At 36.9% G+C, this 17,132-nt stretch overlaps 1 protein-coding gene across 4 annotated transcripts in view; it reads right to left on the bottom strand.

Moving 5' to 3' along the window:
• The window catches only part of PPHLN1 (periphilin 1), a 72,388-nt gene that overhangs the window by 40,116 nt on the left and 15,140 nt on the right, over positions 1-17,132 (bottom strand). For 2 of the 4 annotated variants that reach the window (XM_030015228.1, XM_041123551.1), the window contains one exon: positions 2,910-3,166. In XM_030015228.1, the coding sequence (XP_029871088.1) occupies positions 2,910-3,166 (257 nt within the window). The remainder of the gene's footprint in view (positions 1-2,909; positions 3,167-17,132) is intronic. The other 2 variants (XM_030015229.1, XM_030015231.2) reach the window with 1 other exon arrangement.

Here is a 17,132-nt window from a genome sequence, read left to right as displayed (position 1 = left end):
GAGGTATTTGAAAAGGTGGTCTTCTACTCCTTACCCACATCTTCATAACATATGTATAGTGTAGACTTAATACGAAGCAAAGCTCAAACACCTAGGTCATCTCTGCACATTGTTAGAGGCAAGTGAGTTACTGCTATGATGTTGAAGACCTACTAATCCATGCAAAAATCTTCACAGCTACTGATGGGTCTTTCAAAAATGCTACTGAAAATAGTTGGGGAAGTTCCTCTGGCAAAAGCAAACGTTCCCAATTGAACTTTAACCCTCAATTTGAAGATGATGCTAAATGGAGAGCATACCTAAAAACATAGCAAGCAGCCCTATTTAAGAATTTCCAGTAGCCATAAAAGATGAATTATGAATTATCTTTAACTAAAAAAGCTCTTTAACAATGAAAAGAAATAGCAAAAAGAAAAACTGTGAAAATTTAAAAGTTCCTATAAATACAAAGTATATGACAAAACCAAAAACATGAAGATAGAAATAACCATGTCTTTAATCCGTCACACTCCCCAAAGCACAGAATGTCTCCCTTAACACCACCAAGTAACAGAAGTTTTGCTCCTGTGATACCTGCTTTTCAGCCCCATGGATGAGCCACCTCCTTTTAAATTTACAGACTATTCTAACTCTGCCTCCTACATGCCTCCTTCATCACACTGGATTCTTTAAAGATTATCTCAGTTGAGTGGATTATATGTTTGTGCCTGAATAGATGAAATAAGCTGATACAAGTGGCAGTAAATTATTCAAAGTTAAGCAGAGAGAGAAACCACCATTTAATTTGGAGACATTATTAGGCCATTTTTTCTGAATGCGTGTGGCTATTTTGAACCCGCAAGCCCTACCTGTACAATTGAACATGACGTTTTCCAAGCACCACTACTCGCCTTCTTGCATCTCCTTGGCATACCACTCTACAGACCCCTTACTGACTGGCCCGGTGAAGGAATACCACCCTGCTTCTCTCCATGCTCTCCCACCACAGCTGAATGCCTGTCCTTTCCCACCAGCCCTTCCTCTCCCTTTACCAAGCTTCTTTATGTCCCCCCAGTTTTCTTTGTTCAAATCCTGTATTCATCCTAATTTATGAAGGGCTAGAGAGCATGGAGTATTCCTCCTTCAGTGGAAGTCATGAAGCCAAACTGATTCAGACTGCATGACTTTAAACACTACTACGATATTTAAAAAGACAGCGTATTGTAAGTTCCGCATGAAATAGTGCATACTTCGCTTGTTGTAAATCCATTTAAGTACAGACTAAAATGTACTGCTGACATATATGAGATATGTCCCACTTTACGTTCCTTTTAAATATGTAATACATGAGCTTACCTAAGACAAATCACATTCAAACACAATTCTAAAAGTATTATTTAAGCCATGTATACCTTGCAAATGGGCCATTTTAATTCAGACATCTAGAGGAACAGTTTAGTAGTACTATTTTCCAGTGAACAGGCAGTTATAAAGAAACAGTCTAGTGTACAAGCCATCTGGTCTCTTAAAACTGATTTAAAGATGATGGGAAGAGGTGTTTAACCATGCAATTGGAAAAAAAATCCCAAAAGCCACAGACCTAAATGCAACCTCCTCTCCTGACCAGCATCTTTTCTGGTTTGTGAAGATGTCTGCTTGACTGTGCTACCTCCACTACTGTTTGAGTAATTCTGCCAATATACTACAAAAAGTCAGCTGAAAATTTTTAGAAAACCCTGAAACATTCCAAAATTTTATATGGTTTCTCTCAACAATGTTTTCCTGTTCCTGGTAATTATGAACTGCACATCTACAACACTTCTACAAATTTAGTTGAATATCATATTTTTCTCTTCCTCTCCTACACTTAGAGGAATTCACATTCACTGACTATTGCTACAAAATGTTAAAAGAATTGCAATGATGAGCTAGAAAGATAATTTGTATTCTCCAAGGAGCAAAATGATTCCTCTAAATATGTAAACAACGTTAACTAAACTCCACCAGATCTTTTTTGGCAAGAAGTGCTACATAACAGTCCAGTGTGCCACTCTGGAAACACACACAATATGCCTATCAGTGAATAAAAAATATCTAATTAGTTTCTTAAAAACTGCCAATATGAACAGTAGGTTTGTACAGTTCACTAGAAAGCATTTGCAGAAAGGGAAATCAAATCAGAGTAACTTACATAAGCTGTACAAACAGCAGTGGCTAAGATTGTAGTATACTAAAAAAAGCAATTCTGCCTTTTTTTTTGCCAATTATTTAAATAGGAAAACCTTCAATATTTTCAAAACAGATAATTCATTAGGTTTCTGGGAAAGATTAACAGCCAAGCTTTTAAAAGGCAGAACATACACAGTATAGACTTAACTATGTTTCGCATTTCTTTGAGGAAAGCAAGATTTGAGAGAATCTGATAAGACGAAATTGCTAAAAAACAACCAGATTCAAACCCCTAATAATACAGTTCTAAGAACATTTTCAGAAAACGTAATATGTAGCAGTATGTACTTTAACTTCTCCAATTTTTTTTAATCCCTCTTTTCCCCTGGTTGCAGGAAGAAAAGTCTTCATCTGCTATACATGACAGCAAAGTTTCTTATAAGGGAATCCATTGAAGTACTTAAAGAAGTAACAGAAGCAGTTGATGCTAAAAGGAAAATAACATACGATACTAGAAAAAGCTGTGCAGCTGAAACTCCTACAGTCAGTCTAGAGATGCTACCGAAATAACACCTACGATCTCCCACATGAAATACATAAGGGAACAGAGAGTACAATGAAACAACCAAAGAGCAGACAACACATAATTGGTACAAAATGTCTAGTTTTCTCATTGTAAAAGTCAGCATGTAAAGAAAAAGGGCTTATATAGCTAGTTGCAATTTCACCTCACTAACCAGTTATCATTAATCCAGCATTACCTTGCTGAGAAGAAATATTTCTTTTATGTAAAGATGACATACTTCTGCTATGCTGGGACTGGTGGAACGGATAGGCTTTGCTTCTTTCAGGGGAGTAGCTCCTGCTGCTGACACTAGAGCCAGATCTGCTGTGCGGAGAATCCCTTCGGCTCCCTGGCGATTCCCTGAAGAAAGGAGAGTCCCTCTTATGAGGGGATCGCTCTCTTATATAATGAGAAGGATAGAAGCTTCTTCTTCTGAAGCCATCTCTGACGTCCCTTTGAAGACAACAGAAAAATAAAAGCTACTTGGTTATCCTTCCTATGTTTCTGGAACAGCATGAGATAATACAATGGCAACATTTTACATCTGGTAAATACAAATAGGTCAGCTGTCATCTGCAGAACACACCTGAAATCTTCAGCATTGTTAAAGTACTAGGCAACAAATGAAAAACAAGTAGGAAAGTAGAAAAAAACATGCATGTAATTTTTTTCAGATTTCATTCAACCACTTCATCACTAGAAGCTAATTCCTTTCAATTTCTCGATAATACAGCTAAAATATAAGAGAAATAGACATTCAAGAAATCGGGACTCTCACATTTCATTTCTTCAGATTCACTCCATGCTCTGCTCCACCTGGAAATTAAGCCTTAATTTACAGTAGCTAAAAATGCATATGCAAATATTGCTCACACTATTTAACTGTTTTTCAACTCTATTTTTCTCCTACCCTTATTTTCAAGGGACTACGTCCCTCATTTGATTTCAAACACCTTGCTATGGGAAATATCATTAAGGGATTTCAGTTTGTATCCAGCAAGGACAAAGACAAAACTGCAGAATATCTATCCTCATGCCTATGTATCCACCCAAGGTCAAACCCTGAATGAAAATACGAAGATTTATACCAACTAAAAAGTCTATCTTTCACAATACACAATATTCAATCTGAACTTTACTGCAAAATGCCACAGACACACTCAGCATTACATGAAACCCAAATGATTTGAAACCATAATCTAGTAAACACCAAAACTTTCTACTAAATTTATATATTGTTACTCCAGACCATACCCCAAATGTCCTGGTTACCTGCAAATTATATTAAATACATATACATGTAAAGGTCAAAAAATCAGTATCAAACTGAACTTTTCCTAAAGAATCTCAAAACTAACAAACATGAACGCAGACACCTACTGAATCTAGACTTGTGACATTTGCCTTGGTCAGAAGACGCATTGCTAAGAGAAGCAAGTACCTCTCAGCTCCTCCACAGCATTACTAAGTAAAAATAAAAACTTCATAGCATTTCTAGTAAGACAGAATGTACCTTATTTCACTGCTTTTCTCTCCTATTTCTCATCACAGTCCAATATTTTAAGTAAGGGAATGTCTCACAAAGGCAAGCAAAGTTCTGGTGGTCTCGTTTCGCACAATGTAGCTATAGCTAATTTTACGTTGGTGGATAAAGGAAAAAAGCCCTCTAGTGTACGATTCCTATAGCATGTTACAGGCCCACATTTGTGACAGGTAACAAAGGACTTCAGTGTGCCAAAGGTGTTTTGGACTACTGAAACTACACAGGTAGCACCACAGTAATACACACCCTATTACACTGGTGTGTTTTATATAGTGCTGATTTAATTTTTGCATGGAAAGCACATCTGCATGAGTGGTTCTGCTTCAGAGCACAAATATCGCCCAACAACACTGAGGTTATTCTGCAACAGAAAAATCATTGGGGTGGGGATATAGCCAGTAAAAATACAGACGATCCATCAGCTTATTTCTCCAATTCCAGATGGAATAAAAGTATCAGGAAAATAAAATAAATCTTTATTTTGAAAATTTTCATACGAAACTGAAGCATGACTCAATAGCTCTCAGCCACCCTGGTTTTCAGTAAAACGCCAGTGAAACAAAGCCAGGTTTTACAGTTAAATAATTACTTCACTGTTAACACACTACAGGCTTTTTATAAGTATCTTATCTTACAGAAAAACATATTTTACAGGTCTGCATAGCAAAACTGATACAAGACAATGTTACATAGACTTATACCTAACAGGTGTGTTAAAAATCAATATTAACTTCCTTACTAAACATCTTTTCTTCTTCTGTTTCTTGCAACACTTCCTTCTCCCCAAGCCAGCCAGCAAAAGAAACAATTACAGAACTGTTAAATAGTACTCTAGTTAATAGCTGCTATACAGTAGCAATTGTATGGATACTTACATCAAAGAATGAATCACCCCAGAATACACAGAAGGATAATCCTCCTGCTTTCTTCAAAGGCCTGAAAGCAATGTCCCCACCTTTGGACACTACTCCTTAGAAAATGTGTAGATTAACAGGAGACTTTCCAGAAGGAAATAACTGAAATTATCAGAGACTGAGAAAACACGTGTAATGAAGAAACACTCAAATCCCTTTGTCCATTTGAATTCAGCAAAAAGAAATCTAAAGAAGCCAGGCAAGTTCTCAAACCTCTGAGATAAAGCATTAGTTCCCTATTTTCAGCTACATCTACATTACATGCATGAACATTTCATGTACCAATAGACTTAAACTGAAAGTTCAGACTTCAAGTATACTAGAAAGATTAGCTCAACACTGAACTAGTTTGTCTAGTTAAGGGGGGGGGGGGGGGGCGCGGTTATTTATTAAAGTACATGTTGATCAAATATTTATCAGGAATGAGTTAGGTACAGCACACTTTTTCTTCATTTTCCCTGTAAATCTCTCTCTTTAAATAATCTTACCTATTTTTAAAGCACAAACTTTCTGGCAGACCAGTACACCACTTTTATGCCCAAAGCACATTTTTATGACCAAGTTATTAAGCCCTAGTATACAGAGAAGTTTATTATGGAAATGTTTACAGAGCTCCAGCTATTGCAGACAGATAATAAATGCTCTAATATCCACACAAGAATTTACAAAATATCATTGAAACACACTTTTAAACAGGAAAACATTCAAAAGCCTCGCTCTACAATAATATTATGCACAAAAAAAGTAGAATCCCACTTTCATTTTTTAAATTATCATTTCATCACTTCATGTTAATTCTTAACCAGACCCTATCTCATACTGAACACTCAAGCTACTAACTATATTAAAACAGTTTCGGACAGCATAGCAACAGCATAGCATTTCTGATGTTTTCCATTAATGTAACAAACTACACTGAACAGAACAAAATAAGCATTGTTTTACTTTTTTTTTTTTCACCTTAAATACTTAAGCTAACATACACCTGCAATTTGGTAATGAAGGCCCCAATTCAGCAAAGCAGTTAAGCACATGCTTCAGATTCCAACACATACTCAAAAGGTTTATTGAGCAGGGACAGTACTTAAGAGAGATGCAAAATTTTGTGCTCAGCTGTAACTTTAAAATAGAACTACTGCCCTTAATAACAAATACAGGATTAATCCCTTTTATATAGGATCCCTCTTATCTTTACTCTTTGTAATCACATCTCACACTTAGTCCCAAAAGCGCAAGTTCGTTCTCTCAGCAGGATTGCAACAGGAAGTATTAGCATTTTTAACCTCCATGAAACTTGACCATTAAATTCTCACTAAAGCTGATAATCTTGGGTGAGCTCCTGAAATTTTATAAGTAAACAGCCATACCCTGATATACCATCCACCAAGGGCAGATGAGGGAAGAGCACAAGCCTGAGAGTTATTTCAGTTAACCATCAGTCCAGTTTTCTGGAGGAAAAAACACAAATACAGAATAGGCAAAGGTACGGCTTTCTGCATAGCAGGAGACCAAGAGAATACAACACAAGGGAGCTTTTCAGTCGCCAAAGAATCAGAGACACCACCTTTCCTAAGCTACCCCTACTACACTGAGCACTTCTGGTCTCATGCCTCCCTGCCATTTTTAGCCCTGCAAACCATTCAGCAGCAAAGTTGTGGGAAACTGAGGGCTACAGAAAGCCCTCCAAGTTTACAAAAGGGAGTGCTACAGATTAAGCTACGTGAAACAAAGACTAACACAAACTAGTGTGTCAGTTTTATAATTTAAGAGTACATAAAGGCAAAACTCAATCACTTGCCAGATTTGAAATGCCTGGAATGGAGGTGTACTTGGGTACATGAAAGCACATCCCTTGGAACATGGGAAAAAGTTGCGTTTGTAAAAGGAATCTTAGTTCACCCTCATTGAATTCATGCTACTGGACAACTGCGTACAATACTTCGTGCTTACTATTCTCTTGGACTTCTACATCCCAATACAGACATCCATCTCTTCAACTAAAACATTAATCTACGATGCGGTCCAGCCACAGAGGATGTATCTCAAACTTTTGACACTGCACTGAAGAGACTGGCAACTCAACGGCACATCACTGTGGAGCAGAAACTGTAGGTTCTTTCAAAGGTGAGTGCAGTCTATCACCTAGATAAAATGTCAACAGAGAAGTTTATGTGACCCCTTCCATCTGAGAAAGATTACTGTTATTGTCAAAGAGGTTAGACATTCCATTTATAGGTTTGGGATTGATTACTAACCTTGCCTAAAAGTAATTCACACAATTTTATAAATAAATTGAGGAAATTATACATATCTCCTAAGACACCAGACTTCAGCGCAACTAGATAAAACAGACAAGATTTGAACCATGCTTTTTAATGCAATGCTCTTTCCCTGTCTCATAATAAACAGGCAAGGGGAAGGGGGAGGAAGAGTGAAACAAAAAAAAGTCCTCTCGCCTTCCTTGTCAGGACAATGCAGGGGCTAACAGAGCTACCAACGTGATTCAGATGACGTGGAAAACATCTAATAAAATATACCACACCCCTGACCTCCAAGTTTCTCAAAAGATTTGCTGTGTTAAACATCCAAAAAGCAAACACAAAGAGTCAAGAACACCTCTACTTTTAACATCTCCAAAGCAAACGTAGGTGGTAGAAGATTCCAGCCACCATCCTCTCTCCCAGAACTCATGCCCTTCCTTTCCAAAGTACACAATATGTGTTTGTGCAACTAACCAACAATCTTCTTTAGTTCTGCTTTAGAGACTTACTATAATCCCTTGTTATTGTCCAAAGATCTTCATGCTGATTTATCATAAGCTAAAACAATACAGTGAATTACACCATTGTAGATACAAGTAATTGAATCTGGTTCCATCAGCTTTCATATGAACATTTGAAATGATGACTGATTTCTTATGACAACTGGTTTTCAATATTTGATGACTAAGCAAGTAACTGCAGTACTTGTGATATTTGCATTTGCTTTAAATGAAATTAATGTAATTAGGTCTAGTCAATGTAATCTTATTAATAGCTTTTCACATGAAGGCAAAAGGAAACAGACATTGCAGAACAGTAGTAACTGTCATGAAGAGGATAACTAGACATACCAAATGTACAACAAAATATTTAAAATATATAAATGCTTCACGATTTTTATGCTGCATGTGGTACCATAGAAGTCATCATACGCAAACATTCCAACTCGACACTGATGCCACTTGTCTACCTCACCCAGTATGAAAGCTACTAACCTCACCTCCCCCTGCCCCCACCTTGGGATGTCATGACAGATTGGGGAATAAAAATTAAGAAAACTTGAATATTATAGAAACATTAGCAAGAAATGCCTGCTCTGTTCTTTAATTTAATAGCAAAGCTCTGCACTTCAACTGAAACTGGAAATCAGATTACACACCTCTTTATCCTTAGTAGAGAGTACCCTCTTTTCTACTGTCATCAATAACACACTTTATTAAACTTGCCGGAAGATAAGCCCACACAATAAAAGTACATTTAAACTCAAACTCTCTCTCTATTATTTGACAGAGAAAAACTATGGTCAAGCATAGAGATTAGGACAGAGGACCAAGAACGAAATAAAGACTTAAGAGTCCAGAAAAACACAGATTTAAGTTCCAAAGAATTAAAAGCAAACAGCTTTATACAACTGTATGCAGAATAAAGACAAAATATTAATTAGACAAATCAAGAGCAAATTAGACAAAATAATTGCATTCAAATGCATGTGATCTTGGCTTCTCTTCTTTTTGAAAATGAGGACTTAGTAAGTCCAAGCAATTTCTCTACAACAGAACATAAATCATGGGTCTGAAGTTCCAGAGTGCATATTTGCTTAAGGTGATGGAACAAAGTTACAGTTTGTATTAGGAGTTAAAACAGCACAGAATTTCACTGATAAAATATTTACTGACAGACACTGCTGTTGGACCAGATTTCACGTTCTTGACTTTGAGCAGCAGATCATCCCAAAACAGTCAAGCAGTTCAGATAACTATGTCAAGGAATAAACTTCTCAATATAGTAGCAACTGAATCAATTCCTAAACAGCCTTAATTCAAAATGGAAACCATTCAACTCTTGTATCTCAATATACAAGCTTAAAATTGGAAGAAAAACAGGAAGCAAGATAGGTATCTTCACAAGCTCTTACTTTTTTTCCTGATACCATAACAGACCACAGAAACTGGTCATCATTATTGCTTCTAGAGAAAGTTCTAATGGGACAGACCTTCCTAAGCAGGTGCTCGCACATTTACTGTCATCCTGCCTCAGGCACCAAGACCAGCACGTGGGAAAGAACTTTAAAAAGCTTCCCTGTGGTACCAAAGAGCATGGGGTTGATGGGGTGGGAGACAGAAAAAATTCCCAAGTACTACCCAAAGCAAGCATAAAGGTATTGAGAACAAACATTTGTGGACAGTAATGGACTATGAAACACAAGTAAATAGCTCTATGGAAATTTAAAAATAATTTTATTGTTTAAAGATCTTCTAAATTGGTGTGGGAAATGACATAAGACTGCAGAGAAAAATATATGCTGTTTAGAGACATGCAACTGTATATTGCCAAATTTCTAAACAAAACAAGTTGGGGGGAGGAGGGTTGGTGAGGGGTTTTGTTTGTTTTGTTGTTTGGAGGGGGTAGTTTTGGTCTTTTGTGGGGGTTTTGTTTGTTTTGAGGTTTTCTTTGGGTTTTTTGGTTTTGTTTTTTACTTCAGGTCAGTGCTTGCCAAGAAATTCAATGTAGGCAAAGATTTGTCTAATAATATACACGCTAAGCACCTGAAAAAAGAAGGAAATACTTTTGCACGATATTTTTAAGGGCATAAGTGAATTTTATGTTCAGCAAGCTATTAATCTTTTTCCCAAAGGCTATCTTTAAAATTCTTAAATAGAAGAACCCAGAAACCATGAAATATCTGCTAAAGGAGCTCTTAAGGCTTTTCATCAGTATGCCACAGAATGCCATTAGTTCATTGATACTTAAGAGAAAGCAACAAGTAGCGTACTGTACTAGTATATACTGAGTTGATCAACCCTTGCGGTTGACTTTCTAACACTATCAATAAAAAGCTGCAAAAGGAAAACAGCAAGTTGTGGAACAGGTCTGTAAGCAGTAATATCTTATGTCAGTTATACTGACACACAATACCCTTATTATACTTAGTTTTCTTCTCTTTCCAAATCCCTTAATGAGATCTATAAATCAGAAAAACACTCTATTTTTCTCCATATCAGAAAAATGCTCCACAAATTGCTATGTTTTTATTCTTAAGTTAAAGTGAAATCTGAAGCAACTGGGTCAAATAGGTTTCATTTGCTTTTGCCCCAAAAGTTTTATAATATTGGTACAGACTTCTGCATAGCAATTTTAAATAAAAGTGAGCAAACTACCTCTGCTTTTGGATTTCTGAAGATAAAAGATATCATATGTATATGAAGAAAAATTTTATTGTACATAATGGGTTTTTTCCTTATTTGATCTCATTCCTCCCTGCCTCCCTGTCAAGTATGTAGTTTGTTCAAAGTCAGAAAGCCCTGAGTTAAGACAGACATTTCCTCTTAAAAATTATTCAGCCATGTAGCTTCATCTTTTTTTTTCCAGTTTGCTTTTTCCTTTCACTTTGCTTACAGTTTACAATCACTATAATACACATTAATGTCTCCTGCCCCGCCCCCCCCCCCCCCCTTTATTTTTTAGGCCATTTCCTATATATTACAAATAGCACTTACTTGAACATACTTAACAAGCCATGCTCCTTGGGTAAGCTCCTTATTAAAAATCCTTTTGCAGCTACTGTATGCCTTCAGTTATTTCAGTGATTTAATAACAGTTAACTTTAGAGCGCACCTCGATGACAAGTCATACTGATTCAAAGTGGTGCTGCTACAATCCTAATCTTTTCAACCTTCCTTGAAACCATATTCCCACTCCATGTCTAACCTGGCATTGATATTTTCTCTCTGGCAACCAAACTGGTAGACAATTATTTAATTGATTGTGGTGGGTTAGCATGCAGGACCAGCTCACAATACCAGGGAGAGGGAAGGACTGGAACGGTACCAGCTTAGATAGGTTTAAACTACTGTGGAAACAGATATTTAGTTTAGAAAGATCAGTCTCCTTACTGCACTCATGACTTTTATTTATCTACGATAAATAAAATAGGTCCCTTGACAGAATTTTAGAGTAGTCAAAGTAAGCATCAGTAAGACTCAAAGAAGTAATACATATTTTTTTTCTAAAAATAATAGAAGTACATATCTAAGTATGTCTAAGTACATATCTATTGTGAAAACACAATATTCTGGCTGTAATAAATGTAGATTCAAAGATAAATTTTTAAACAGAATACTGTTTAACAGAGACAAGTTTTTGTAAGGTATAAAATTAACAGTAGCTGAAGAGAGTTTTTGAAGAAGATAATTCATTGCTTGTCACTTCAACCTCCTCTGTTAACATAATCCTTTGCCTTACTTAAATAATCCTTGTACAAAATTCTTCCAAAAAAATGCATCTAGTAAGATAAAAATTGCAGAACATACACTGAGTTTAGTACCTCATCAAACCTGAATCGGTTTGCCCCTCTGCTCTGCTCTGGTGAGACCCCACCTGCAGTACTGCGTTCAGCTCGGGGGTCCTCAGCACAGGAGAGACGTGGACCTGTTGGAGTGGGTCCAGAGGAGGGCCACAAAAATGGTCAGAGGGCTGGAGCACGTCTCCTGCGAGGACAGGCTGAGAGAGTTGGGGTTGTTCAGCCTGGAGCAGAGAAGGCTCTGGGGAGACCTTACTGCAGCCTGCCAGTGCTAAAGACGACTTAAAAGATGGGGACAGACTTTTAGTAGGGCCTGTTGCGATAGGACGAGGGGTGATGGTTTTAAACTAAAAGAGGGTAGATTTAGACTAGATAGAAGGAAGCAATTTTTTGCGATGAGGGTGGTGAAACACTGGCACAGGTTGCCCAGAGAGGCTGTAGATGCCCCATCCCTGGAAACATTCAAGGTCAGGCTGGATGGGGCTCTGAGCAACCTGGTCGAGTTGAAGATGTCCCTGCTCATTGCAGGGGGGTTGGACTAGGGGACTTTTAAAGGTCCCTTCCAACCCAAACCATTCCATGATTCTGTAAGTCAACACATTAAAATAGCTTTTCCATTCTACTTCCAAATTGCATAAACATGCTCTCAAACATAATTTCCAAAAATAATTAGGCATACTAGACTAGGTAAGGTAGGACTTCATTTAACACGATGCAACTGTTAGAAGTCAGATTTCAGAAGAGAAAGACATTCCCACAGCTAGCTGACACAACACTGTTGTGTCTCATGGCATCAATATTCAGTTCCACTTAGACAAAAGCATTTGTTATCAACTCACAAACTAATACTACAAAGCTTCATATACTAGGGAAAGAACATTGTATGGTTATGCAAATGTATATCATGAATAAATGTCAAGACTAACATTAAGAATAATTTGTTAGCATGCAAAAATAGCATCACCTTTTAAAAATAATACAAATGGCATGAGATCATGGAATTGCTTTACTGATGAACTTTTCCTCAGATGTAGATGATAACACACTCAAACACAGCAGTAGGTGGAAATGGCATATCAAAAATCTTCTCTTTGCAGCAAAATGCTCAACAAAAGGATGCCTATACTGTCAGTAACACCGAATTTTTTTCTCTCCTCTACTAAAATTTACAGTGCATCTCATTTCATCAATTAAGGCCAGGGAGCAACTCGCAGTCATGTGAAGAAACAACATTTAAGCAAAGCTCATCCTAGTATTCCCACCCTCTCTCAATGGGAATTAAATTCCCTGAAATATTTAGTATGTACAAAATACAACAAACAAATCCCCAGAACCTAACAGATGAAGAATTTATCTTCCTAAGGGAAATCATGTACAAGTCCTTTGTGACAATACTCCCCATCCTGAGAAAGCCATGACTGCATTAATTAAGCCAATTCACTGGCTAGTCGTTGAGATGATTTAGTTAGATGCCCATCTTAACAGTAGTTGTCTGGACTCGAAGGGAGACTCCCTTCTCCTTCCCTCCCTACTGTCTCTCAGTACCTAGCTGTTTTTGTTGTTAGGAAACCCTTCCAGAATAATCAAGTGCTACCCACAGGAGTTTGCTTCATTATTTTCCAATACAGAATTAACTTGCTAGTTTGATACCATCTACCACCCGATTATAATGCTAGCTATAAAACTGGACCAGACGAGCTTGCTTTCTAAAGTCTTCTTTAAAGTGAGGTGTTAGCCAAGATCTTACACTGTAGAGGTACATAATCTTATCTTTAGGCATGTTGCCCTATCATATGTTGTAAACAGAGGAACTCCTTACAGTTTATTAGCATTATGTAAACATCATTGATAAGAAGAAAACAATCCTTTTCACAAAATGTGACTTAGTTTTAAGCAACAAATCAATGTTATTACAAAATTTAACTGAGTTTGCACACACTACTGAATTTTTCCTTACATCTTGTCCTGGTTTCGGCTGGGAATGAATTAATTTTCTTTGTAGTAGCTGGTATAGTGCTGTGTTTTGGATTCAGTATGAGAAGAAAGCTGATAACACACTGATGTTTTCAGTTGTTGCCAGGTGGTGTTTAGACTAAATCAAGGATTTTTCAGCTTCTCATGCCCAGCCAGCAAGAAGGCTGGAGGGGCACAAGAAGCTGGGAGGGGACACAGCCAGGACAGCTGACCCAAACTGGCCAGAGGGGTATTCCAGACCATGTGACGTCATGCCCAGTATATAAACTGGGGAGAGTTGGCCTGGGGGGATTGCTGCACTGGTCGGTGAGTGGTGAGCAATTGCATTGTCCATCACTTGTTTCGTATATTCCAATCCTTTTATTATTATTGTCATTTTTATTAGCATTATTATTATCATTATTAGTTTCATCCTTTCTGTTCTATTAAACTGTTCTTATCTCAACCCACAAGTTTTACTTTTTTTCCCTGATTCTCTCCCCCATCTCACTGGGTGGGGGGGAGTGAGCGAGCAGCTGCATGGTGCTTAGTTACCAGCTGGGGTTAAACCACAACACATCTGTATCATAACATACCAATAGCTGTAGTAAACAGTTCTCATGCAATAACCACTGTAAAAAAATATATTGATGACACTAATTTCATATGACAATTTACAACCTTACAAAAACTGCAGTGGGAAACAGTTATACACACAAAAAGCCATAGATCCTTAAAACACAATATAGCTTTGGATCAAAAGCAAATTAAATAAACACGTGATAGCAGTTGAGAACTGCCGTGATGAAAACTTCTAGGTTTTTTGTTACCAAATTTGGTGTGTTTACTGTAATTGTTGTCAAACAAATGCAAGCCAATTTACTACCTAGCTGTTCTTTATTCAACAATAATTCAGGCTGGGTTTTTAAGAATACCAAAATGTTCTTTGAGAAGAATATAACAACCTGTCTTTAGTCCAAAGAATACTTTGTCAGTCCTTTAGAGTCACAACATAGAGACCATATTTAAATGTAACTGAAACATTTCAAAGGATCAAAGCATAAGAAATACCATACACACAGAATCTGAAATTACCTATTTGTAATTATGCTTTTCAGAAACAAGCTTACCGAGTATTCTCTTACAGCTCTAAGAGTTAAAACCAAGATTTAGAACCGTTCTACATTTCATATGAAGGGTAAGCTTTACTGCATGATGCTGTATATTTAAAAGCTCAGCAGGAAAAAAAAAATAATCAGGTAGTAGGAAGTTCTGCTAATTTGACAATTCCCATATATGAGAAACTATGAAATGTTTTGATTAGAAAAACAAAGCTTCCATGACATCATTCCAAAATGAAATAGAACAACCAGACCCATCTGTTACCAACAACAGTCAAAGTCGTCTCCCACCAGGTAGGAAAAAAAAAATTGCAGCTCAGACTCCTGTGGGAGGTTCCAGGGTCCTGGCTGAATAGCAGGAATACTGGCACTAACCTCAGAAGGTCATCAGGAAAAATGGTTAAGAGAAGAAGAAATTAAATTATCAATACAGTATATATTATAACTTTAAAGTTTAAACTCCTTCTCCTCAACCAGAAATGGAAATTGCATAAGCAATTAAATCAGAGTGCCGCAAGATCCGCTATAAGGAATAAAATTATCAGTAAGCAATTTCTGAAAGCAAACGTGTTTTTTAAAATTGGAATGAGAAATTCTGCAAAGAAATAAAAGAAAATAGGCCTTCCATAATGATCATGGTCAACAGTTATGCAAATAAAAATATTTAAAAATTGAAAGCAATCATTCAACAGCTACAACTAGCTGCCAGTGAAAGCAACAGTCACCGTACAGAATAACCCCACAATTAGCTGAAACATGCAAAAAAATCCAGTTGAAAATAAGAGGAATTTTTACCTTGTCCCCATATTTTTACATTGTAGGGTGGGGGCAAAAAAAATTCTACAGTTGAAACCCTGTCCACCAGTCTCTCCTTTTCTCCCCATTCTCTCAAGTGACAAACATTTCAGAAGTGGAGTGACAACAGTCTTGCTTTGAATGACATTTCTAGTATGATCTAGATATAAATAAAGCTGGTCTGACCAACATAAGTAGCAGCAGAAACTCAGTTTGACATAATATTCTTAGTAAGAAAACAGCCAGTGTTTCCATATATAGTTTCAAGTCTCTGGGTTCCAAGTTAAATGGAGGAAAGATATTCATCACAGCAACAAAACTAAACTTATCTGAATTGAAACTTTTTTACTTCTGATTGCATTGACCTGCAATACTGGACAGTCCCAAACTGTTCTTAGTTATATATAGCCTTCAGTAGAGGCAGTTTTAAAATGCTAAGTGATATCTGCATGAGAAGATTCAAGTTCTTAAAATCCATTCAAAATAAAAACCTGTGGTCCAAAGGAACCCAAAGCATTAATAATACAATTAGACATATATAATTTTGGCGAAGTAACGAAAATCAAATTATAAAACATAAATCTCAGTTTGCAAGCAAATTGGTTGTCCCAAGCACAGAAGAGCTAAAGAAGCAGTGGAGCAGAAAACAGCCCTCAAAGAAAATGTTGCAACTACTGAATCAGTAAGACTGCTGCATAAGACATGAAGTGCAATATGAAGTCATTAAATATTTAGTGTAAGCCAGAATCTACTTTTAAGTTATCTATTACCTATTATCTTGTTCCAAAAAGTTCTAACTCCCCCCTCCACCCCCCCAAATACCATAAGCCAAGGTAAACTAATTTAGCTAGCAGCCTAATACAATGGGTCTTCTGAACTAAAGATTTCACAGACAAGTCCTTGCCTGGAGTTGTAGACAGGTATAACGAATCTACCACAATGACCTATTATCAGGAAACTGTAATTTCATATATGAATAAACAAGTTGCTCTAGTAGTTCGTGTGAATACTTGAGAGGTTCAATGTTCTGGCAGAGATTTTATTTATTTATTTATTTATTAAAAGAAAAAAGCATGTGCTAATGAATATGATTAGAACCCTGCTTATCAATCTCTCTGAAAAACAAGGCCATTTTCTTTGGGTGATTGCCATATTTATTTCCCTCCACACATGTTTTTTAATGAAGAATGAGGTTCTTGTATGGTGTCCCTTAAGACTTGTCAAATATTGCAACAGAACAGCAGACTTACGTACATTTTTAACACCATCTCATAAATCCCTTTGGCTAAGTTTCTCTTCTATAAGCAAGACAAAGATCAGTTTACATTACAAGAAAGTTTAAATCGAAAGCCTAAAGACCTCCCACAATATAACACACTGTTTTAAATGAGTATAAAATATTTAAACAGGTTCACTGTTTCATTCATTAGAGAATACATACGGGGCAGGGCAGCGGGGACGGAAGAAGAAACAAGCTACCCCCTGTAATTCCAAGGTGATTGCACAGTGATAATGTAAAGATAACTGCCTTG

Source organism: Aquila chrysaetos, chromosome 5 (genome assembly GCF_900496995.4).
Source record: "Aquila chrysaetos chrysaetos chromosome 5, bAquChr1.4, whole genome shotgun sequence".
Classification (NCBI taxonomy): Eukaryota; Metazoa; Chordata; class Aves; order Accipitriformes; family Accipitridae; genus Aquila; species Aquila chrysaetos.
This window is presented reverse-complemented; position numbering and strand designations above follow the sequence as displayed.